This window comes from Antedon mediterranea, chromosome 10 (assembly GCF_964355755.1).
Source record: "Antedon mediterranea chromosome 10, ecAntMedi1.1, whole genome shotgun sequence".
NCBI lineage: Eukaryota > Metazoa > Echinodermata > Crinoidea > Comatulida > Antedonidae > Antedon > Antedon mediterranea.
This window is the reverse complement of record NC_092679.1, coordinates 13,439,103-13,464,935: the sequence shown is the minus strand read 5'-3', so window position 1 is coordinate 13,464,935 and position 25,833 is coordinate 13,439,103. Positions and strand designations below refer to the sequence as shown.

Sequence of the window (25,833 nt, the reverse complement as noted above, 5' to 3'; positions counted from 1 at the left end):
ATATATATATATATATATATATATATATATATATATATATATATATATATATAAACACATTAGGCAATGAACATTATACATCCTGAACACTCAATCCAATCTGTACCGTTTCCTCTATTTATTTACATCACCATCACTAAAAACCTTGTTTATTTACCATTCAAAATTTAACGGCGAGTAAAATTAGTTTAATTTACAAACCTGTTCTGTAAAATAATTTCCGCTTCACTTTAATCCTCAATTTCAGTTGTCTAGTTACGGCACTCTGTGATTCAGTTTAATTAAGCAAAGCCATTAGCGTTGAATGAATTAATATTTATGAAATCTTTTAAAAATCGAGCTCAAATCCATTACTTAGCATTAATAACAGCATTAATGGCAATGCTAACATGTTCATATATTATTATCTATTTTTATTTTTTGTTTTTTCAGGTGTTTTTATAGCAAATGGTGATGTTGGTGTGGGCACTATTATTGGTTCAGCCGTCTTTAATGTTTTAATTATAATAGGAATATGTTCGTTATTTGCTGGACAGGTATTCGTTTAATTTTTACATATTTTCACTTATGTCCCCATACACTAAACGATTCTCTAAAGATTCCTACTCAGTCAACAGTTCCCACTCACTCAAAGGTCACCTCTCTCCCAAGGTCACCTCTAACTCAAGGGCCCCATTCACTCAAGCGCCCCATTCACTCAAGGCTCTCCCACTCACTTTAGGCTTTCCCACTCATTCAGTTCATTAATACTCAAGTAAGTGATGACCTTTGATTGCATGAGGATTCTTCTTACTCACTTAAGGGTCCTTGCTCACCCAAGGATCCCCTCTAACTGAAAGGTGTACCCCTCACTCAATCGTCTCCGCTCACTCAATCGTCTCCGCTCACTTAAGGGTCCCCACTAACTAAATAATCCTCATGCAATCAAGGGTCATCACTCATAAATCTCCAAATTATTCAGAATCCCTACTTACTTTAAGGGTCCATACCCAAGATTCGTCACTCTAAATATCACAAAATGTAATATTGAATATTGTGTACATTGTTTTCCTCATTATCATTCTCAATTGTATACTAAAACCCTTTTCATTTCAAAACCAATTTCACTTTTAAATACATTTTCATATCTGTATTTAATTTGTTTCACTTTTATAAACCTGGTTCATGGGAAATCATATATTCAACTATGTTTTCATTTAAAGCACATATTCCCTCAATCCAATCCCTTGTTAGGCATAATACTCTTTGTCTTTCCTTTTGTTAGGTGGTTTCATTGACCTGGTGGCCCTTATTTAGAGACACAACTGTTTATGCCGTTTCCATAGGGATGTTGATATATGTTATTCATGATGGAAAAGTACAGTGGTAAGCCATTATTTTTTTTTTTGGTTAGACAAAATCCCTGTAGCTGTATCCAGTTTGTTGAATCTCAATACAAGTAACCAAATCACAATAGCAGATATCAAATAATAAGAAAATGAAACAAAAAGGTTGCCACCCATCTTGTAGGTATGAAACCACATTAGGACATTAGGGAGCTTTTGATTTTCGACAACCGGCTCCTCACATCGACATAGTTTTGATGGTTTCTGACGGCAGATACATCGATTGACTTGACCTAGGTTAATCTTAACAAAAATTGAAAGCCACTATTGTGTAATTTAAAGATTGTCATGAACCAAACAATAAAAATGAACATAAAAAGTCATGTTGTAAAATTGCTGGTAAGAATATTTGTAGTGAAATGTCTGATTTAAATGAATGAAAATGATTACATAATAAAAATTAATGTAATTTATCTAGTAATATATGCGTAATTAAATTGTATGTATTTTAATTTGCAGGTATGAATCACTAGTAATGTTGTTATTGTATGCTGTTTATATTTTCATTATGTGGTAAGTTGATTAAAATTAAACATCACACTAACACAATTATAGAAATTAAGGTTGCATGAAAATAAAGTAGTGGTATGCCTTCCAAATATTTATATATTCTGTAAATATACGTCATAAAATAGTCTGGCCATTATTTGTTGACCTCTTGTAAGTGGTCATCTTCTGAAGACACTTCTAAATCAGTCTAAAAACCAATATATGCACTGATTATGTTTAAATAACATAGCATAAAACTAACTCCAAATAACAAGAGGCGCAAACCATGATTCAACGTTTCGATCTTGATTTGATCATTCCTGATCATAGTCAAATACAGATCGAAACATTGAATCTTGCCTCTCGTTATTTGGAGTTAGTTTTATGCTATGTTATTTAAACATAATCAGTGCATATATTGGTTATCGGTCTACAATTGGAAATTAAAGGCTAATTTACACAGAAGAGAGGTAACGGTAATATCTGTTATTCCTTTGATATAACCATACACAAAACGTGGAGTGGAAGGGCGGTTTCTGCTCATCTGTGTAAATTGAAAAATGGAATATGGTAGATGTAACCTAAATAAGAAATAAATTCTGTGTATATAAATTCTGTATATATAAATTCTGTATATATAAATTCTGTATATATAAATTCTGTATATATAACAACATTGGTCATAAAATAGTCTAACCCATGCTTTCAAACTGGTGGGAAGGGGGCGGAGGGAGGCATACTGTCGTATTTAGCCTTATCACCTTCTTTTACTATTTATATTTCATCTTTTGATATATTTTGAAGAATAAAATCTGTCCTTTTACTTTGAATTTTATTGAATAATTAGTTTTATTGCAAACAATTAAGGCCAACAAATATTATGATCACAAATATTTTAAAAGAACCACCTAAAAAATAATGATAACAATTTATGGAAAATTTTAATTCACTTCAAATTCCACTTGAGATTTGTGTGTGAATGTTAATCTTAATACTAATAGTAGTATCACTTTATCCCTCAATAAATAACACTTAAAGACACTTCATAATTTAGGAGGCACATATACTTGACTCTCCTTGCTTTTCTCAAGGTTAAAAACAACATGATTGAGATTATATAACTGTAATATCGTTTACTCCCTTGGAAAAATTTTAACAAAACTATGGTAAATTTGGGGGAAACAACAACATATTTCTAATTAGGTAGAAAATGAATTATTTTTTAATAAATGTGAAGTTCAAAAAATGTAGTGGGAACAAAACGAGTAGATTATTGCAACAAAACTCCTTAATGATGAAACTAAACAGTTTATAAGCCATTTCTTGTTATACTGAATATATAAATTGCAATTAAAATAATATTCCTGGCATCGTTTCAAAATTAATTATATATTCATATTTATCACGTTGCAGGTAATATTCCTTCACACGCGATGATAAATCAAAGAAAGTTACTCATGTAAATTCTACAATACTGTTTGTACTGACCGTCTGTAATACTATGAAAATGTGGACCAATTACAGACATACATTATTACGTAAATGTTGATAATGATGATAATGTAATAATATTCAAATTTATGGGAAAACCCCAAAGCTGTTCTGAACATGTTTCTGAGTATGAGTAAATGAATTGAAAAATCTTGCATGATTTGATTTAATAATTTATTTTTACAAAAATCTACATTGATAGTTTATGTATTGATTACAGAAAAATATATATGAAAAATTGTCCATTGGTGTTTGTTTCTTCATTGTTCCATTTACTACTGGTAGAGCTTACTAAAATTATAGTATGTTAAGAACGTGGACTTATCTGTTGCCTATAAACAAATTGTTTGTTTTTTTTAGGTTAAATCCCAAATTATACAGCAAGATAGAAAGAAGATCAGAAAAGCACAGATTAAAGAAAGCGGCAAAAGCCAAAAATGAAGCAGCAAAAACGGACGTAGAATTAGAACAAGGTATGTTTGCGTATAGCATACAATCAACATTGGAATGTGTATATGTCAAGCGCACTGACTACACTGATTGACATTTAGTGCCAGTCACAAATGTTTGTACAAAGAGACCTCCCTTGTGATTATTTTTACGTGCGAATCCATATACTGTAGTATAACATTGAGAAAACACGTATCAGATATTCTTTGAAATGCGAGTACTGAATTACGCTTTCGAAACACATAATTTAATCATAATCAATGACATTTTTGTTATTAAGTACGAAAATATACAAGATACAAGCTTAACGAGTTACAATACTCAAAATTGAGAAAACACGTTCAGATATTCTTTGAAATGAGAGTTCTAGATTGCGCTTTCAAAGCACATAATTTACTAATTATTAGTGACATGTTTGTTATATTAAGTATGAAACTATAAAAGAAACAAGCTTAACGAGTTACAAAACTCAAATTTACATATAATCACAGCTCAAAAAATGATTCATGATTCATCAGATACGCCAGTTTGAACTCATACCCACTATAGTCACGTACAACTACGCCTGTGTTGGAGCGTGTTGAGCATATCAACAAGAGAACATATATTATTATAACAAAATTTATGATTTTATTATTATTATATAAAAACCATTCTATATACATTCTGCTTTAAGATATAAAGCTATACAGTAAATTGATATCTAAGGTCGATTCTCACCAAATAATGCAAATATGAGCTCAAAATAAGTGGATCTCATATACTTTTATATTTTTTGCTACTGAAACACCAGTTTCTTGTACCACATCAAATTAATTTTAATTTTTAGACCCCTTAAATGGTAAATAAGAACAATCAGAAAATATATTGTACATATGTAAAGTTGTTTACAGACAGAAAATGGACAAAAACATGATATAAAGAAAAATAACATTTTAACAATTTTTTTTTAAAGTGTTTTTTTTTATCTTTAAAGTAACACCACTGAATCCAAATACAGACCCAGAACCAGTCATAATGGTGGATGAATATATTTGTAACTCGCCAAAAAGGTAAGTAACATTTGCATGGTCATTGCATGTATTATGTAGAATTTTTGAGTTTCATAAAAATCTGAGCATTTTATTTTGTTTTTGGGTATGATTTAGTCATAGACCACACCTTTAGTGCTTCATGAAATAAAATAATTGAATTTTATATTCATAAGTATGATACATTTTTCATAACCTAATTCTTGAGTGTTAAACAAAATGAAGTAATTATAAAAACTAGTTGTTTTAATAACGTGTGTTAAAAGCTTTAGAGCCTAGTATTTCTAATACCATGGTTTTCCATCGGCTTATCAGGTTAACATTTCCCGATGCAGGCTTCCGCGTCATGCTTTCCAAACACTTTCCAGCAAGAACCAGAATGAGAACAGCATGCTGGGTAATAATCACAGAGGTAAGGTTTTTTAGGAAGAATTTAGCAGTAGGAAAGGTACAAAAGGTATTCCATGTATGTTGGTGTGCTGCTGTTTGTTTTTCCTATTGTTACTGCCCATTTCAGTGTGAAGGAAATTCATAGCATTGTCTTTGACCTCAGTTTTAGCCTATGACCTTTATTTTTTGTGTAGACAATATTATTATAATAAACTGTATTCTTAAACATGGTATTTATTAGATTTCGCCATTTTAACAAGTTGGCATCAAAATGTTCAATATCTGGTATCACCAGCTGGATATTTGTGTTGATACAATTTGAGGATTGGAAAACGTTCTCGATGTAGGCCTACCAAATACACAATACAATTACGTAAGAGTAGGGCAAATGTTTGACCAATAACTCCTTGACGAAAGTTTATTCACTGTTAGTAGCCAATTGTCATCGGTCTGAATATAATTTAGTAAATTATTTAATAACAGAGACACCTCATGCAGAAAGACCCTGACAACGTTGTATACGTAGCAACTCCAGCAACAAACGGCAATATGCACAAGAGCCACTCTTCCTATAGTAGTCTGTCTAAAAAGTCTCATGGATCACACAACAGGTTTGTCCATTTAGTACCCTATTCACACTAACAAATGTATTTAGAAGTATTTAATACGTACTGTAGTGTGTTTTGGATTTGATCAATAACCCATAGTGTGAACTATGAAATTGTTTTATAACACACCACTGTCCTAAATTGTACTCTGTTGCTTCCATTGTTAATCAATGTTGAAGGTATACAGGAGGCTAAGAAATTTAAAAAGGGGATCATATTTAGATTTTTAACAAGAACCTGCTGTAATTGAACAATTGAATAGGGTTAGAGTGCAATAGAATATTTTCGATGCAATAGTACTATAAATTAAAGGCACATGGATACAAGAATAACCATGGTGGCTATATTGGAGTGTACTGTACTAGCTTAGTATGAATTACATTTTTAAAATGCATATAAATAGGCTAAAATCATCCATGGTCTGTTTAATTTATCCAATATTATTTAATGGAAAACATATTTGTAATAAACTACAGAAATTAAATCCTAAATTTGGACCATTAATCATTTTTGAATTATTATTTAAAAACATTGACGTACAACTTGAGAATAATAGCAATATATTGACTATTAAAGAACCGGATAATAATGAGTTTAAAGAAAGTGATTGCTTTTAGAATATTATTAAGTCTGGTATGTCCCAAGTTGGCACAAATATGTAATTTACATATTACTTTTTTTTTTGTAGCCTTGATGTTGAAGTAGCAACTGACAATACTGCCGGAGTAGTGGAAGAAGGACCAGAAAGTCCATTCAGTATACCAGGTAAGAAGCGATCGAAGAGCAAGATCTTTCTTTCTTAAAATTGTATTCCCCAGTTAAAATTCTGCCTTTATGGGCCAAATATATCAGGATTTTCTGGCTTGTATTTTAATGCATTTTTAGTGAACATCAAGATATATTATTTCTTAATTTAAGAGGGATAACTGAATAAATTGTATAAATAATTTTTTTAAAGATGGCTGTTGGAACATTACAAAATGGATTCTATGCTTTCCATTGTCTTTTACATTTTACATCACCATTCCAGATTGTAGGCGGGAACGGTAAGTGTATTAAAAAAAAAAGGCATGGTTTCCACAAGATTTTTAGTCGTGACTCTACAGGTCACTATGTCGGTTAGTCGGTTGGTAAATAAACACTACCTCAAATTTGAGCACGCGACTACAGCCATGTATATGGCCTGTTCTATTGTGTTTTGACTGCAATATCATTTCTGAAAAAGATTAAATAAATAAATTATGTTTGTGCTTTTGATAACAGATTCCATAGTTGGTTTATGCTGACCTTCATCATGTCTATTATGTGGATTGTAATCTTTTCCTACATCATGGTGTGGATGGTTGCACTAGTTGGTTTCACACTGCAGATACCTGACACTATAATGGGAATAACCTTTTTAGCAGCAGGAACCAGTGTACCAGATGCTATGGCTAGCTTAATTGTAGCAAGGCAAGGTAGGCATACAGCAAGCAAGCAAGAATTTTTGTTAAACAAGACATGTTTTAAATGGCCAAATTATATTCTAAAAAATACTTTCTGGAAACTGAAGATTATGCTACCGTAAAAGTCTGACTTTTTTGGACAGTATTAACCTGTGTATATTTTAAAGAAAAAAAAGGTAGCTATATTTTCAAAAGACAACGATTTTGATCGGTGCACTGCTATCTTACACATTTTTTTTCAAATGTGCATAACTTATTTTTACCCCACTATATCAAATTGTTTTTTTTTTAATATAACATATATTTTATACTCAACACCTGTAAATAACAAAAATCAATTGAACATGCATTGTTTTAATTTAATACTAGACAGTTACATATAATATAAAAAAATGTTTCTGTGTACAGGACTTGGTGACATGGCGGTTTCAAACTGTATTGGAAGCAACGTGTTTGATATTCTACTTGGATTAGCATTGCCATGGTTTCTCAAAACAACACTAGTTGACTATGGGTCCTTTGTAAGTTTTCAATCTTATTTCAGTAAAAGATTTGGAAGCATACGTGAGCCAGTTTAGTTTCAGGAAAAACTCAAAATCTAGTGCCATGTGTGGAGAATATAAAGAGGTTTATCCATCTAAAGAATGACCTTTACAATTAAAGATATTTTTTCCCCCTGAAAAAATTATTTAAAACACATTTTTTTATATGCAATTTAAAAAAAATAATAATAATCATTTGTAATATATTTTTCAACTGTTGCATAGGATTTGCTGTCCATTTTCTTTCTGAAATGCCAGTTTTTACATTACATTTTTAAAGTAGTTACACATTATTTATTTTGTTTTCAGGTTAAAATTAATAGTCGTGGATTAATCTACTCAGTTTTACTGCTGTTTGCATCAGTTGCAGCAACTGTGAGTACATCCTCTACTTGTCCAATAGGGTGTTTGGAGCCAGAAATGGTTGATTTGATATGCTATATTATCTCCAATTCCAGAATGCAAATCCACATTTGCAATGAATTTTACTAGTGCTAAGGATTCCAAATCTGCTCAATTTGAGCATTTAAATCTCACAGAATTACACTATCGGGAACATATGCTATATTAGGATGTGTTTTTTTTTTCAGATTATAACTATCTATTGCAACAAGTGGAAATTGGACAAGCGAGTTGGAATCTTATTGCTGTTATTCTACGCAGTTTTTCTAACGTTTTCCATTCTTGTTGAATTCAATGTCTTTGGATATGTGAACCCACCTATCTGCTTAAACTGAAGTAGATGAAGACTATTAAGAACTTGAAAGAAGGAATATGAAAGCTGATGCTAAATTAAAAAATTGTGATAGAGGAATAATATTGAGTTATAATTATTTTCTGAGAAGAATTTTTATCAGAAATATCAGAAAGTGTAAGAATATAAATATATAAAATCAATACACAGTAGAAATCATCAAGAACAATTTTAGAAAACAACAAAGTGTCACCCTAATAGGATTTGTACATAGTGTTAATGAGGGGTAATATACAGTGTGATATATATTACACCTCATTCTTTAATAGAAGTGACCCCTTAGAGGTGTCCCCTTAATAGAGGTGATCGCTTAATGAAGGTGTCTATAATATAAAGGTGTCACCTTAATGGATCTGTCTCCTTAATGAAGGTGTCCCCTGAATAAATGTCCCATTTGAGGGGGTTCTACTGTGTAATGAAGCTTTAAAAACAGTGTACGGCAATAAGTTTAGATTTCTAAAATATTATTTGAAGAAAGTTTTGAGAAGGATTTTTTCTTGTATATTACATACTGTTGGAAGTTGATAAGTGCTATTACAATATAGCTTTCAAACATTTTTGGAAGGAGAATATGAAAATTAAAATTAATATATTATTTTCATATGCACTTGAAATTCACAATTTAACAGTGCAAATAATAAAATAGTAAAAACTTAAAGTAAATATGTATAATATGCAAAGTGATATGGTAGCAAATTTTGATTGAATGTTGTGCTTTTATGATATTTCTAATGAAAATGTATTTATTTATTTAGAAATACAAAACAATATCCTCATACAAATTATTATTTTGATAGAAGTTCAACTGTAAGTAGAATTATTTTGAAATGGTTGCGGAACAATAGTGTGATCATGCGACACTAATCTTCCATTGTGATTGGTTCGGCTTCCAATATGACAGTGTCTTCACACTTGACATGGTGCTAATGAAACTGTACGAAATTAGAGAAACATTTTTTTTTAAATACAATTTGTTGGCATCATAATTTTGTCTGTATATGCATTATAAATACTACAGTACACAGTTAGACCTGAAACCTTGTACATTACGCTATATAATATCGCACTAAACTACAATATTGTTAAGCACTGATATTTGTTGCGTAATATCAACCAGTAAATACATGATCAGCGTTTTTATGCTTGGGTACACATGGCTATAATTCTACACCGCACCTATAATAGCCTACAGTATATTCAGTTTGGCTTATTTCCCAGTACTATGATAAAATTAAAATATGTATACATTCATGTATATGAATATTTTATACAGAAAGCTTTCATAATGTGTTCACCAAGCATTTGTTTAGGCTAGCAACATAGGGTCAACAAGCTAACTTGTCTAGTTGTCTGTATACACAACTTTTGATATGACTATTGACAACAATGTTGTTTATCCGACTAATGAAATAATAATATGGGGATAATTTTTTGTTATGCAATAATGGTTCAAATAATTAACAAGTTTGATATGGGCTTTGATTAGCTAATAATGCTGTAATACCTAGATTTGTATTAAAGGGTGCCTCTTTGTTCAAAATGACTATTGTTTATTAGCAAATATAAAGATTAGTACAATAATATTATAAACATAAGAAAATATATAAATTGGTCACCATACTAAATTACCCTTTAAAATGTATACGATTTCAGACATTGTCGCAGCATAACAAGAGGTTCCATATTTTTAGATAATAAAAAGTTAAAGATGTATTGTCCCCCTGAAAAATTAATTCTTAAAATGTTTCTGTTCAATATGCCATTTTAATGTCACAAAATAGTTATCCACTTTGACAAAAAAATTAGATCGAAAAAAAAAAGGATTTACCTAAAAAAATGTAATTTAAAACAAAAAATAGTTGGCTGCCAGCCAATGGGTTTTTGGTTGAATTTAATCATTTATTTTGTAATTTTATAATTGAAAACATAAATTTTTTCCAGTTTTTTTCTACAGAAATGATTTACTTTAATAAAGCTACAAAATAATGTATTCAATTTTATTAATCTTTATTTTTCATGTTTTTGGGGGACAATACATCTTTAAACTAGGAGGAATTAATGAAAGGCATAAGAGTTCATGGTGCTAATTTGTTTTTCAGTATAATATTTTTTTTATAGATAAATGATTAACCCACTAATAAATCATACTAAAAATGGTTTTTGCAATATTTATTTATATTTTATGATTCAAACTTATTGATTTGATATTTAATGCTTATCATGTTTGTGTACAGTAAAAATGAGAGGCCTTTGAATACAATTATAGGATATAGTTCAGTCCCCCTTCTGCCCACATTCAAATACCTCCTATCAAATCCGAAAATTAAAAAAACTGAATCAAAATACATATTTGGGCACACATGCCTCAGATCATATCAGGTCGTATCTTCTCAGGCAAGAAGTTTATTGGAGATGTATACAGTTATCCCTAATCAATTTTGATTTAAAATTAGCACAATATCTGGTAGACCATATCAATCAGTTCTAGATAATGCACTGTCTCTACTCAAACTAAAAATAAACATTGTTATAGGTTAATAACAAATGAACTAAAAAGTGAATTTTACTATTAATAGACAAATTAGTTAAAAATGAGATTTCTGGCAGTAAATTAAGAAATTTAGATATTAAAAATGTTCGTATTATTCAACAAAAACCTTATGTTTGAGATGAAATTCATCAATATTTTAGGGGAGATATTGAAAATTTAGTTGACATCTGTGAGGTTGATTTATACTTTATTATTGATTATGGTTACCTCACTATCATTATACACAAGTTTGTAAACTATGTACAGTATATAGAATATAGCAATATAACAAAGTGTTTGTAAATAATGTAAATCTTCCACAAAATTGGAATTCAGCATAGATTAAGTTTCATACCAACAGTAGGTATAGTCTTTCAGTTGATTATAATTATTTGCTTTCCTATGGTTTAGAAAACATGTCCTATTTAAATTATAAAAAAATTCACCGGATTCTCAGTATTGTATCTCCACATATGACAATATTTATCAAGGCAAATTTTGTAATGTGATGGCTGTATTATGGAAGGTTTGGTTATGGGTTAGGTTAAGGTCTATGATACATTATCACATGTGATGCCTGTATCATGGAAGGTTAGGTTATGGGTTAGGTTAAGGTCTATGATACACCCTTCACATATGATAATGTATAACAGAATTTGTTTATGACACTGTGCTAGTTAGATACAGTACCGAGAATCGGCTAAATAACTTGTGTAAATACTGTATGTTTGTATTAAATTGTAGTTGATTTGTTTAATCATAGAAGGTTTTCTTGCCATAATTTTCATTTGTTATGAATAAGTAATTTTGATAGTAATTATTTATCTTAATTTATTGAATGTGAGTGTGATTGAGAAATATTGTAAACAGAAAAAAGTTGTGTAGTAACAATATGTGGAAGTTGTACTGTATCTTTTATATCGATTGACAAAAAACCATTAAAAATCCCACAAAAATATTTGATACTGCAAGTATATGTGAACATTGCAAGGATGATATGATATATCAATATTGTGATTTTTAGACCCTACCTATATTATTCTAATGTACAAAAGTAGGTCTACAGTTACGTACAAGTATTGCTGTCAATATAATAGTGCCGCCCTTAGAAAAAGTAGTAACCTGAAAATCTCAGTAATGTTTGTTTTCTGTTACTTTTTTATTATAAATTTTAATTACCATACTCCCTCCAATTAAAGACAACTTAGGACCCAGGTTTTAGTCGTGGTCTCTAGAAACTAAAGACCGAAACTAAAAGTGGAATGGTTATCCTTCTCCGGAAAAATGAATAGCAATGTAATCATGTTGGTTTGTCTGTCTTTCTGTCCATATGTGAGTACTTAAACGACAATATTTGTCTGATTTTCTTCAAATTTTTAATGGTTCTTCTACCGTAAAACATTTAAAAGTTTATTTTTAAGCGGTCTTTAATTGGAGGGAAAATTGAAGGGAAATGTTCAGTCAGGTTTACCCAAAACATAGTATTTAGTCTCTAATTAAAAGTCATCTTTAATTGGAGAAAGCAGCTAATGGTAAAAGACAGGTGGATAACATGGGTCGCAGTACAGCGGTCTTTAATTGGAGGGAGATGTTTCCTTAATTGTTACACTAGATACTGGAATAATATTATGATTTGATAAGACGAAAACTAGTACATTTTATTTTAAGAATGATTTTTGTATTTTGTGTAAGTTTTGCTGTGTGAATTATCTATACAAACACATGTGTAGGCTATGTAGAGAACTGTTTACGGTACTTCCTCTTGTTAAATGTTTCCATTTATAAAAATTTATGAAATAAGAATGGATTGTTACAGAAAAAAAATCTATTATTTTATATATTTTTCTTTTGAACGGTATATAAAAGTTGAAAGGCAATAAATAAATATTATTAAATTGTGGCGGTTTTGTCAGTGTTGAAAAAAAATAAATAAATAAATTATTGGTACAAATTGATATTGTCATATGTGCATCCCTATAATACATGGATATTGCAATATGTACATTTATATTGCCATATGAGCATGTATATCCAGTTAACTGGCTGGCACAAAGGTTTTCAACTAATAACAAACAAATGCCAACAGCGAGCCATTATTACTGTCCCAGGGGTCCAACCGGATGATAACAAAGCAATAGCAGAAGCTATATGTAATGAATTTGCTTCCGTCACCCAAGGTAGACCCCCAATCAACTTAAAACGATTACCTACCTTTCTACCTGCAAATGCTCCACCTAAGATTGAAGTGTGGGAAATGTACAATAACTTGAAAAATTTGAAAAGTAAGAAAGCGGCTGGACCCGACGGCCTCCCTGGGAGACTTCTTAAAGAGTTTGCGTGCGAGTTTAGTGTTCCCGTTTGTGACTTATTTAACTCATCTCTAAAAGAGGGAATTGTTCCTAAAATGTGGAAGGATGCCACAATTTCCCCCATCCCAAAGACTACCCCTGCCTCAATCTAAATTAAGACCAATATCTTTGACATCGATTCTTGCGAAGGTATGCGAGGGATTTGTTTCCAACTGGGTTATGGAAGATATAGGTAAAGAAATTGATCGTAACCAATATGGTGGCATAAAAGGATCATCCACTGCCCATTGTCTTATTGAAATACTTGATTTGTTTTTTAAAGGTACAGACAGGGTAAGAATGTTGGCACCCTTATTGTGACGGACTTCTCCAAGGCGTTTGACTGTATCGATCATACTTTAGCTATTCAGAGACTCTTCGAGCTTGGTGTCAGAAGCGAGTTACTGCCATGGATAACAAACTTCCTTACATCTCGTCGCCAACGAGTGCAATACCACTCTGCCTTGTCACGGTGGGGACGCTTTCCTGTGGCGTCCCACAAGGCACCAAGCTAGGCCCCATAATTTTCATGGTAGTTATCAATAATGCCTCTGAGGAGTCTCTGGCTAAAAGCTTTAAATATGTTGATGACCTCAGCCTTGTAGAAGTTCGTCTCGCAAATCAACCCAGCCAGATTGGAGTGGATGTTCAGGATCTGGATGCTTGGGCAACGGACAACCGTCTCGAGCTCAACCCCAGTAAGTGCAAGGTTATGCAGGTTTGTTTTATGAAGGAACCGCCTAACCCTCCTCACCTTCAAATCGCTGGGGTGGAGCTCGAGGTGGTGTCTGAGACCAGGCTTCTGGGCCTGACTGTCCAGTCCAACCTTGGCTGGCAGTCCCACCTTAATGATATTATTAGTAAAAGTAGTCGACGACTATACATGCTATCACGTCTCAAACGGTTTGGTGTCCCGACTGAAGATTTGATCTCCGTGTATACGTGTTATGTTCGCCCAATAAGTGAGTACGCTGTCCCGGTTTGGCCTAGCAGTATAACCATCAAGGAACAGACCTACCAATTGGAGCGAATCCAAAAGAGAGCATGCCGCATTATCGTTGGTGCGGATTACGTATCATACACGGAATCACTGAAGCAGTTGGGACTCCATACCATGACTGAGAGACGTTACCAACTATGCATTGAATTTGCAAAGAAATGTGCTAATGCGTATAGATATGCTGAGTGGTTTCCGAGAAATATGAGTACGCATAATATGGCCTTACGGAAAATTAATACATACCAGGTCTCCAAAAATAAGACAAATAGATATGGAAACAGTGCAATCCCGTTTCTCACTCACTGCCTCAACAGTATTGATTAAATAATAAAAGAAAATAAATGTATAATGTAACCAAATATTAATTAATTTGACATATAAGCCTAGTAGAAATTTCTTGAATTTGACTCAATTTATTCTTAATTCTCATTTAACTTTGTATTTAATGTTTTTGTAAATGTATAATTGTAATTATTTAATTGTCGACTGATGTAAACCTTAATTAAGAAATCAATGTAAATACTGCGACTTAAATTTAAGATTATATTTTTATACTGTAATTAAGTAATAATGTATATACTATATCCTTGCAATAAGACTATATTTTTTTTACTTTATGTTTACATTTACATATTATATTTTGTAATTGCGATAATTTTGTTTAATGATGACTATTACTTTACTTGTCTTTTGAATGTATATTGTCCCTTACCATGCAATTCAGCAGATTTGCTGCCAATTGGTTTGTTTTTAATAAAGAATAAAAAAAAAAAAATAAAGGATGTCATGAGACGGACAAGCTCTCTGTCTGATCAATTCTAACTGAACTTAAGGTAAGGCCAGGTCTACTTACTTCACTGAATCTAAAAAATTTGGAAATGTACATATTAAAGTGATGTTACATTGTCAGATATTTATTTATTCGGTACGTAAGGTATTACAATTCACCAGTCAATGGAATGGAATCAACGGCCAACGCGAAATTCCAATAATGAAGAATTCAAAAAGAATTAGGACGACATTAAGTCAATGGTTGGAAACTAAATCGAAGCAAGAACGACCTAGAAATTATTGCATCTATTCTAAAAAACGCACTTACGGAACAGATAACATCGGCCATTGATGCAATACAATTTTACTTAGATAGATAGATAAGATAGAATCAAACAGCTTGAACGGAAGGTGGAAACCCAAATAGACGAAGCAAACAATATTCTAGATTTTTAAAATTCAATTATTATGCACTAATATTGCTATTTGCTTATACTGTACATTTAATGTCAACAAATAAAGGTGTCAAGATTTTGGAGAAGCTCATACATGGGACTTTCTAAATTATATTCATATTATAATTATGATATATTGTATGTAGCAACTTTACGTTCGTGGGGAAACAGATCTGGGGTAACAAACGTAACTAAAAGATTTTTATTTTGCTTCTTGAATTCGCTGTGTCCTCGCAACATTTACACGGATAGGCGTCTTGCATACACAAACATACTGCTTGACTTTCAGTATTAATACTTAATATTTCAATTCATTTATTCAGATCTTAAATAATCCTGAGAAAACGGTATTACTGTAGTATTAATAGTATTCATACTAATAATTAAATTACCAAAAATGTTATATTACAATTATATAGTTGGATTTATTGTTATATTGAATTTGTTTTTATAGCCTGGCCACTGATACCCACAGCATTGTCATTAATATTGTCAGTAATTTGCTTTGGATTTATATATTTCATATAATATACTCATGGAGCGATTGCAGAATCTGTTTTTGTTTATCCCATTGCCCTTTTTTTGGTTCTTGGGTCACCATACATTATTACCAATTATGTTTGTGTCCTCTTTTTGAAAAAGCTAATAGTCCAACATTCGTAGTTATTCGTTTTAAAAAACAAAAACAGTACAAGAATGCAACATTCTGATTTTTAATTTGTTGTTCAGCCAATAAAGTCTCCATTTATTTGAAGTTTTTCTGGTTTTCCTTGAGCACTCTGTTGAACATGGACCTAGAAAGTATACATAAAAAAGTACAGTAACACATTTCATTTACGCTCTTTATGGTAAATTAACTGAAGTAATTAGCTTTATAAACATCATATTACACATAATATTTACCCTTGACATTTTTTACAATTTCCAAGCCTAGTTTTGTAATTTTTTTTAAATGTTTGCCCTCTACAGCAAATATAGGTAACTCGTTTTATACCATAAACGTTGTAACACAACAAAACATTTAGTATAAATAGGTGACCCTTAACCTACCCTAGTTTTGTGTCTTTTTGCATTTACCCCATTTTTGCATGTTCTCTGTACAACAACTATCTTGTTTTGTTTATGAATAGGTGATTCTTGACTACCAATGATGATGATTATTGAATTTATGCCATTGGTAGGAATAAGTAACTAGAAAGTTTTATAAACGATATAAAACTTGACCTACATAATTTTCAAAATATGAATGGATGACCCCTGACCTCCTCTACCATTTCCCAATCTAGTTTCATGGTTGTTTTTTTTTGCATTTACAATATGTGTAACTAGCTTTTATAAATGTTATAACACTATATAGTATTTTCAAAACATTATGGTATTAATAGTTGACCCTAGACCTCTTCTATAATTTATCACCCTTGTTCCATGACCTAAAAATGTATGCTCTCTACAGCGAATAAGTAACTAGCTTTAAAAATATAATACCACAAATTGACCTACCAAATAATATTTTCAAAATACATAAAAGTATAAACAGTAGACTTTGACCTTTTCTATCATTTCTCACCCTAGTTCCACTATGTTTTTGCATCTACGTCCTCTACAGCGAATTGCGTTTTAATTTATAACTACAGTTTATTAGTAACCAACTTTACAGACATCGACAACTTTAAAACTTGATTTAAATAACAACAACTGTACAAATGTACAAACAATGTTGACTCTGTGCATACGTAGTCACTTCCACATTACTTACTGACAGTTACAATGACCCCATTGCTGTAATATTTCCAATTTTGAATCTTACCTTTTTTCCTTCTAAAATGTGAACATCTTGTTTCAGCACATTCTGGACGTCTTGTATGTTTTGAAATTGTACTAAACCAAAACCTTTGGAAAATCCAGTCTTCATATCCTGAAAGAAATTAACATCGCAACTATTAAATACATTCATCATTCATGTAGTAAAACTTGAATTTCAAAAATTAAATAGAATATTTACTTGGAATTAAGCTACATTAGCACTTTTTCCGCTTCACATGGAACAAAAGACGATGCCATGTTGTTAAATAATAGAAAATCATATTGAAGGCATCATGTGAATATAGCTTTAGGCTCAATACTAAAACTATTTAAATAGCAGGTTGACTACGAGAATGGGTGCTGAGACTCATAAGTATAACTGTAATATTTAGACATGCATAAATGTAAAATAAAGGACTTCTTGGTATCTTAATACTGTACTTTGCATGTTTTAGTTAGTGGTATACTGTATGTCATTTGGTGTGAAGGTTTGGCTCAAGAACTAATACATACTGTACAACCTAAATGTTTTGATAAGCATAAGCACTAAACCAGCATGCTTTTGGCTTTCTTTTTAGATCTTAAATACATTGTTTTGTTTCTTTATTTTGATACTTTCAATACTTACATATGGAACATTCACATTTCTAACATTACCAAATTGACTAAAATAACCTCGCAGTTCCTCTGAAAATAAAGAAAATAAAGTGTTAAGTTGAAGGTGATATTGACTGGACTACAAATCATTTAATAATAATAATAATACCACATTTATATAGCGCCCTTTTCATGAGTAATCATGCTCAAAGGCGCTTTACAAGCATTATTACCCCAGTATTTTTTGGGATCAAACACGTATGGAAACATACTCCCATAATGTAGCCGGTAACCAGCGCAAAGTTGTGTCTAGATCTAACTGGGTACCCATTTATACACCTGGGTGGAGAGAGGCAACGTAAGTAAAGTATCTTGCCTACGGATACAAGCAATGCGGCGAGAGTTGGATTCGAACCTAGGTCTGACGATCGGTAGTCCAACGTCCAACACACTGCACCACACGCCCTTACATTTGGGTCGCACTTCAAAACGGTCGTGTATGGTGTTGTGAATGGTGCCCACTGGGTGAACAGACCACCCCTCCAGTCGAACGAGGGCGCCGCCCCGATAGCCTGAGTTGCATACACGGGGTATGGGACCTCGACGCCACCCGAACCGGTCTATTTGAAACAGGCAACCAAGAGAAACAGGCAACCAAGAGAAAAAGACGGAACTACACTGACCTATACTTGGACTTGCTTATCGAATACCTTGTGTGATTCTTAGGAAAGCGGGACTGATCAGCCTAGTTGCTTTAATTATTCAGCCATTACATTGCTAACTAAAAATCACAACATTGGCGCTGCGAGCAAAAGCTCGGAATTCTTTTTTTTTTGCCGGGTTTGCCATTCTTAACGTGATCGTGTTGATCGCGAGATATTTCGTCCTGTAAAACCTATTAAAGTTGTTGTACTTACACTACAGTGCATTGAAGTGGATAAATTTATTGAAGGGTAAAGATACTGGTAAGTTAATCACGCAGTATTGTGGCATTTGGATACTTGCTGATTAGAGTTGTATTTTTTTTGCTATTTGAAGTATTTAGTGGGCAGTTTATTAGGCTGTATCACCTAGTGGGGTACTAGGCGTGGACATTGAACTGAGTGGCACCACTAATTTTAATCTTGATTGTTTTTTTTTATAACATCTTTTTCGTCCGTCAGTCAGGTTTTTCATCTTGAGAAATTATACTGGCTGTGCGTATTATATTGTGTTAACTTTACTATGGCATTACTGCTCTCCTTTCTGTGCATCGGAGGAAGGTTTAGTGGTAAAACTGTATTTCTTAATAATCTAGTTGCTTTTTATTGTAGGTTTGCTGGTGAAATATTTTAACTATATTTGTATCTCCAACGACCATTTCGCAATATCTGTGTGTGTTATTGCATTGACGATATTTTATTATACTGTTGTGCCTACATTTATTACTACTGTACGCCTATCAGTATTTTAATCCGTATTGTTTGTACTCTTTGCTCATTAACATCTTTCACACACTGTAACTAGATTTAGGAACACAGAATACACAAAAGCAGAAAGTGAGATAGAGCCCATTTGTAGATCATGTCTATTATTAAGGTTCTGATTAAAGATGTATTGTCCCTTTGTCAAATTCCAAAAAAAATAAAAATAAAAAGATTTCGAAAAAAAGTGGGTAATAATGAACTACTGTATCATAATAGTTATTAACTTTCACCAAAAATTAGTCGAAAAAAAAATCATTTAACTGAAATACAGACGCTTTTTGGTTCAAAAAGTAACTTTGACTTCCAGTCAAAGTTTTCGATCAAAACATATCTCATAATGCAATGCGCTTGTTTGGCTACTCTGTATGCATAATCATAAAACTTCCTCACGATCTGTGTGAAAACACCTTCTCAACCGTGACAAGTTGTAAACAATCCTAATTAACATCATGCATAATGTATACTCATGGTTTGAAATCTTTGTTTACTTTCGCTCGCGACTAGACGAAATGTAATAAAATTAATTTAGCTGTTAATTACGTAAAATTGTTTGTTGTTTTTGGCTTGAATTTTAGACTTAAAGTGAATAACTTTAATATTGCTTTGATATGGCCAATTAAAATTTATTATATTTTGGCCTTCATTTTTGTGTGTTTCAAGGGACAATACATATTTAACTTTTGCTCGATACACGACCTTCACAGAGTTCCTAATGTAGGAAAGAAAAGTGCAGGGAAAATAAATAAATGGCGGTCCACCCACGGCAATATTATGTCCTCTAAACATATTTCAAATACATGGATTAGCTGGTACTGCCAGGTTGGTGAAATACCTGGATTTTCAACCGAATCCAAGTTTAGGTGGGGGAATAGGTCAAATGAATGACAATGTGTCACCTCTGTTGGAAAAACAAAATAGAATGGCCAGGAGAACATCTGTAGATATGGGAGGGTCATATGGGGCAGAATGACAGGGGCCAGAGTGGCCGATATCACATCCTCGCATCGCCCTATGCCACTCCTTTATTAGACATACCAGGTACGTATTCTACTGCAGGACCTGCTAGGAGGAAGTCCTAAATCAAAATGCCATATCCAATAAACTTAGATTTGTGTTTTAGCACTAGGGACGAGGAGGAGGAAAGAGTTCCCAAGGGACAATCTAAAACCACTAGGTCTAAAGCTAGGTCTCGCCAGCGATCTCCATCGACTAGTGATAGTGACCTTAGTAGGGATGGTACCGATACGGATAGAAGCAGGAGTAGAATCCGAGACATAGTGCAGGGGAATGTCTAATAGGACTACCCCGACAATGAGGCACTATGAAGACAGACAGTGTCCTTTAGAACGTAGGCGGATGCGTAAAAAGGATATACCTAGGTCTCTAACGTTTAGGGGGAGGAGAGACAACTGGTCCTTTTTTAAGCAACGGTTAGCTTCATTTATAGATAAGCAGGAACTCAAGAACTGTGAAAGTAAGGACGTCCTTACTTGGTGTTTAGACGGTGCGGCGGCTAAGTTTTATGTAAATCTTATAGAAATGGATGCTGATATGGGCAAATCATTAAAGCTTTCTACCAATGCTTTAATGAGGATGACCTCCCTGCAGTCCTCCAAGCTAAATTAGAGACCTCTACTCAACATGAGGGAGAGACAATTAGAGGAATGGTGAGATGGAGTGCTGTCCTTAACTAGAAAGAAAGGCATTTAAGGATTTGCCTAAGAGCATGCTGTAGTTCTGTATTGGGTGCAGGGCCAGAGTAGTAGGTAGACACATCCTGCACTAGCACTGTTCTACTCTACCCAGAGCTATTAGGGAGTTTGAAAAATATGATAGTTATAGGGGATTATATTATAGTAAACATAAAAGTAAGGTGAAAGTGAATTGTTCGCATGTTTATATAAAGTTTTACAGATCCAGAAGACCTGGACGACAAGCAACCGAATGGCGGCTAATGGTCAAGTAGAGCCATTTTAATCGCACAATAATGAATGCTGTAATATGCTTCACGCTTACCAGCTGACCTTATGTTTGGAGAATGCAGGTCCACTGATGAGCTGGAGGTAGGCACCTATGTTGCAGATTGAGTGAAAGCAATCGATGACGCCCATGACGTCGCTAGGGAAACGCTAAAGCAAACTCAGAAGAGAATGAAACGGGACTATGATCTTTGAGTACTGCAATGTCCATACCAATGTGGGGACAAAGTCTACGTTCTTGACAACGCTACCGATTGGGGAATTGGTATTGTTACTAAGGTTATTAGTTCTTGCTTGTTGCAAGCTGAGGAATAACCCTGGTTGTTCTAAATCCTGACAAGTTGAAGCCCTTTCGGGATTGACAGCTTCCTAAATGGCTAATTGATTTTAATTTACCTTCTTTTTCACCTACAGATGATGGTGCGGGACCATTGTATTGTTTATGTCGCCAGCCCTGGGCCGGCTCGTTTATGATACAATATGACTGTTGTGATGTGTGGTATCATGGGGTATGTGTGAACATTGCACCATATGAGGCCTTGGACATCGATCTGTATCGATGTGCAGACTGCAAATCCTCAGTTAGCAATTAAGTATTCACGTTTATCTTCTCTTCCTTCTCAGACATGGTTAACCTACCATTTTTACTCGGGGTACCCGAGTCTAGTACTTACTCATTTTCTCCTTCTCTTCCTCCATCTGGACACTATTGAGTAAAAAGTGCGATTTTTAAAGTACTACTCCTCCCTTATTCGTTATAGTATTGAGCTGGGATTTGGCATGAACATACTACAGGGACATGTCCTCAAAGCTATAGAGCCGGATTTTTAATTTTTTGTTAATTAATTTGTTTAATTAAGAAGCCACAATGTGTGACACACACCACAGCGTTATGTAGTTATATGGTTATATGCGGATTCTTGGCGTAGTGGTTATCACGTTTGCTTAACACGCAGAAGGTACCTGGTTCGAGCCCGGACGAAACCTTTTTTTTTAACTTTATGGTGAAAAGTACTGTATACGCAATATGATAATTATACAGAGTATATTTTATTTTTATTATTTTTTAAAATACTTATTTTGTGTAATCGGTATTTATCACTTTTACACATGTTTATTTTGCTTTGTGCTTATTACCATTTATTTGTAATTTAAATGGGTTAAAAAACTTTCTGTAACCCACATTTTTAATGTAAGAGGTCTCGTAGTGTAGTGGTTGTCAAGTCTGCTTAACACGCAGAAGGTCCCGGTTCGAGCCCGGGCGAAATCTATTTTTCTTTACTTTCTAACTGTATACGTCTGTATACAGCTTCTTTTGCTGTACCCCGAGTATTGCACATTCGTGCTTTTTTGTTAATTAATTTGTTTAATTAAGAAGCCACAATGTGTGACACACACCACAGCGTTATGTAGTTATATGCGGCTTCTTGGCGTAGTGGTTATCACGTCTGCTTAACACGCAGAAGGTCCCCGGTTCGAGCCCGGGCGAAACCTTTGTTTTTCAACTTTATGGTAAAAAGTACTGATAAGGTAATATGATATACAGTATATCTTATTTTTATTATTTTTAAAAATATTTATTTTATGTAATCGGTAATTATCACTTTTACACATGTTTATCTTGCTTTGTGCTTATTACATAATAATTTATTTGTAATTTAAATGGATTAAAAAACTTTGTGTAACCCACATTTTTGGTGTAAGAGGTTTCGTAGTGTAGTGGTTGTCAAGTCTGCTTAACTCGCAGAAGGTCCCGGTTCGAGCCCTGGCGAAACCTATTTTTCTTTAACTTTATGGTGAAATATACTGTATACGTAAAATGATATAGAGTATATATCGTTTTATTAGTCGGGGTACCTGAGTCTAGGACTCTCTCATCTTTTCCTCTTCTTCTTCCATCCGGACACTATTGAGCAAAAAGTGCAATTTATAAAGTACTACTCCTCCCTTATTCGTTGTAGTATTGAGCTCGGATTTAGCATGAATATAGGGACATGTCCTCAAAGCTATAGAGAGCCGGATTTTTTAATTTCATACCGGATGCAGCCATATGACGTCTCGAAGATGGTATCGTATAGCCGTATTTGGTAGCGCGGTTTTTGATGTGTATGTGACGTTACATCCGGTCTTATGACGTCATTACAGCTTCTTTCGCTGTACCCCGAGTATTGCACATTCGTGCTTGTTTTACATTAGCACCACACATGTGACCGAGATGGAGGAAGAGGTGCTCCTGGCCAGTCCGAAGGAGTCCGTAGTGGCTGGGGAGAAGGGAGGGGTGAGCACCCCGGCCTTGCGGAAGACGTCATGCCCTCTAGGATGCGGTCCAGTGGACAGCATGTGCGCCCACGTGATAAGGACGCATGCTCCGACTTGCTTTGAACCACTGGAGCGGAGCACTCGATGGAGGCTCGAGTGGAGTGGCGGGCACCGTATGGTGGAGGTGGGCCTCGGAGAAGGGAGGACATCGGAAGACCAGACCAGAAAGAACCTGAACCGCTAGGTCCGGTCGGCTTCAGAATAGTATAGATTGATGTAGTATGGCATTAAAGAAATGTGCCACTTGCCCCGGCCCCATAAATGCAGGCGATTATTATTTTAAAAGTAAAAACGTAAAATAAAAGTGCATTTAAAATCAATGCTTATTGTAAATCGGCCGAGAGTGTGCTGGTATTACTGTTATTACACAAGGCAGACTAGCTTACCTTTTAGGCGGGACTGGTCTCTAACCGAGATATAGTATTATACACAGAAGAGTACGAGTACAGTAGTCTATTCCAATGTGTGGCTGCAGTTACTGTGCGCTAAACAAGTGGGTGTATTTTTTTTTATGATGTTTGACCAAATATCCAAGGAAGATTGTTCGATCAATTACGCAGAGATTCTTTTTTTTTCTCATTCAAATCTTTAACCTTTGACGTGAAGGACAAATTGTTGCAATGTTATTGGGCATCTGGTTGTTTGGACTGATCATGCGCACTTTTATTGGTTGAAAAATTAACCAATATTTTGTTTTGGCATCAGGAACAGCCATAGCGATTAGCTGCAAGCGCTGCCGCTAAAACTAAACAATCCGGGATTCCCCCTTTTATTTTATGTAAATATTATAGATAGTGCTATAATAAGAATTGCATTTGCCTTCACCCAGTGTGCTTTTTTCGGGGCTTCTCCTAGACGTACGTTCGCATTGAACTTGAACGCAAAACAAAATATCGAGTAAATGATCAAATTTTTATCAAACAAACAATCGGCGGTTCCGCGCAGAGCACGGGCATCTAACATACGGCAACAAATGTTATCGTTTAAATAGTCCACGAGTCCCAGTACGATCGTTTTGCTCATTCGTAGCATGCTGCATGAGTGTCTTTTCCGGCCATCTACTAGGGGTGTCATTTAACAAAATTTGCTTCGCCTCAGGCCCCACCCCGGGGGGGGGGGTAGGTATGGGGGTGGGCCAAATACTTAGTGTGCGAACCCCCCCTTGACAGATCCTGGCTACGGCCCTGGCCTAGGCTAGACCTCTACCTAGCTAGGCCTAGGCCTAGTGACCTCTAGTAGAGGCTAGCCCGAAGTAGGCATAGCCGCCGGCAGGCATCTGCTACCAACACTTTACTGGTGTGGAGTGAGGCCTATAAATAGCCTAGCCTAAACTAGGTCTAACCCTACCTATGAAACTAATTTCATAGTATCATACCGGGTCCTACGGTCCAAGGTAACCTTGCTACAAATATTTCATAAGCTTTTCTGGCAGCCTGTCTTCCACTAGCCATGGTTTTTACAGTATTTTTTATGCTGTCTATCTATCTAAATGTTGATTCTGATCTACTCGCGGCGGGCGAATAAAACGTGTTTTGGTATGGAACGCTTTTAACTATGGAGCGCCATTTACGCAACTTTAATTTTTTCAGTCTCGCCTAAAAATCGTCGCTTCCTAGGCAACCCATGTACAGCAATAAAAGGCAAACCGTCTAAAAAACTAAATTAAAATCGGTTATGTAAAGAGAAATAGTAGAAATCATGAAAATAACCTGAATCTCCCGCAGATCAAAGGGTTCATATGTGGCTGCGACACGACCAGTTACACGCTCAGCCTATAGTACACATAGAGTATGTTGGTGGAATTTATTGTCTTTACGATTTGCTAGTTTGGCAAGGCAAGCCCTGTGTCTGTCCTGTTGTTAGATTGCCTTAATGCCTTGGTGTAACCGTTCAAATGAAATGGGTCGTGATTATTATTTGTCTTATCTCCGGTTGTTACGGCTTTTGAATAGGGCCTAAATGCACCGCCGAAGGTCGTAA

General features: G+C 34.0%; 2 protein-coding genes and 1 non-coding gene across 4 annotated transcripts in view; 2 read left to right on the top strand and 1 right to left on the bottom strand.

Moving 5' to 3' along the window:
- Positions 1 to 13,169, top strand: part of LOC140059755 (sodium/potassium/calcium exchanger 4-like) — a 28,677-nt gene extending 15,508 nt beyond the window's left edge. The window contains exons 6-19 of one of the 2 annotated variants that reach the window (XR_011847251.1): positions 433 to 536; positions 1,265 to 1,365; positions 1,845 to 1,898; positions 3,726 to 3,838; positions 4,792 to 4,867; positions 5,162 to 5,258; positions 5,720 to 5,847; positions 6,533 to 6,609; positions 6,803 to 6,890; positions 7,108 to 7,301; positions 7,698 to 7,810; positions 8,141 to 8,206; positions 8,422 to 8,870; positions 8,922 to 13,169. Coding sequence is in view for 1 of the 2 variants with exons in the window: in XM_072105636.1 (XP_071961737.1) it covers positions 433 to 536; positions 1,265 to 1,365; positions 1,845 to 1,898; positions 3,726 to 3,838; positions 4,792 to 4,867; positions 5,162 to 5,258; positions 5,720 to 5,847; positions 6,533 to 6,609; positions 6,803 to 6,890; positions 7,108 to 7,301; positions 7,698 to 7,810; positions 8,141 to 8,206; positions 8,422 to 8,568 (1,358 nt within the window). In the remaining variant the exon portion in view is untranslated. Of the gene's footprint in view, positions 1 to 432; positions 537 to 1,264; positions 1,366 to 1,844; positions 1,899 to 3,725; positions 3,839 to 4,791; positions 4,868 to 5,161; positions 5,259 to 5,719; positions 5,848 to 6,532; positions 6,610 to 6,802; positions 6,891 to 7,107; positions 7,302 to 7,697; positions 7,811 to 8,140; positions 8,207 to 8,421 lie in introns of both variants that reach the window. The other variant, XM_072105636.1, reaches the window with a different exon arrangement.
- Positions 13,170 to 14,966: 1,797 nt separating this feature from the next.
- Positions 14,967 to 25,367, bottom strand: LOC140060750 (SRA stem-loop-interacting RNA-binding protein, mitochondrial-like). Its single transcript, XM_072107088.1, has 4 exons — positions 25,229 to 25,367; positions 18,121 to 18,179; positions 17,497 to 17,604; positions 14,967 to 16,483 (listed from the first exon to the last, which is right to left on the bottom strand). The coding sequence occupies exons 1-4, from the start codon at positions 25,302 to 25,304 to the stop codon at positions 16,415 to 16,417; spliced, it is 312 nt and encodes a 103-aa protein (XP_071963189.1). The 5' UTR covers positions 25,305 to 25,367; the 3' UTR covers positions 14,967 to 16,414.
- Trnav-aac (transfer RNA valine (anticodon AAC)) lies at positions 22,956 to 23,028 on the top strand. The gene has a single exon. It is a non-coding gene; the product is annotated as a tRNA-Val (tRNA).
- Positions 25,368 to 25,833: the final 466 nt, after the last annotated feature.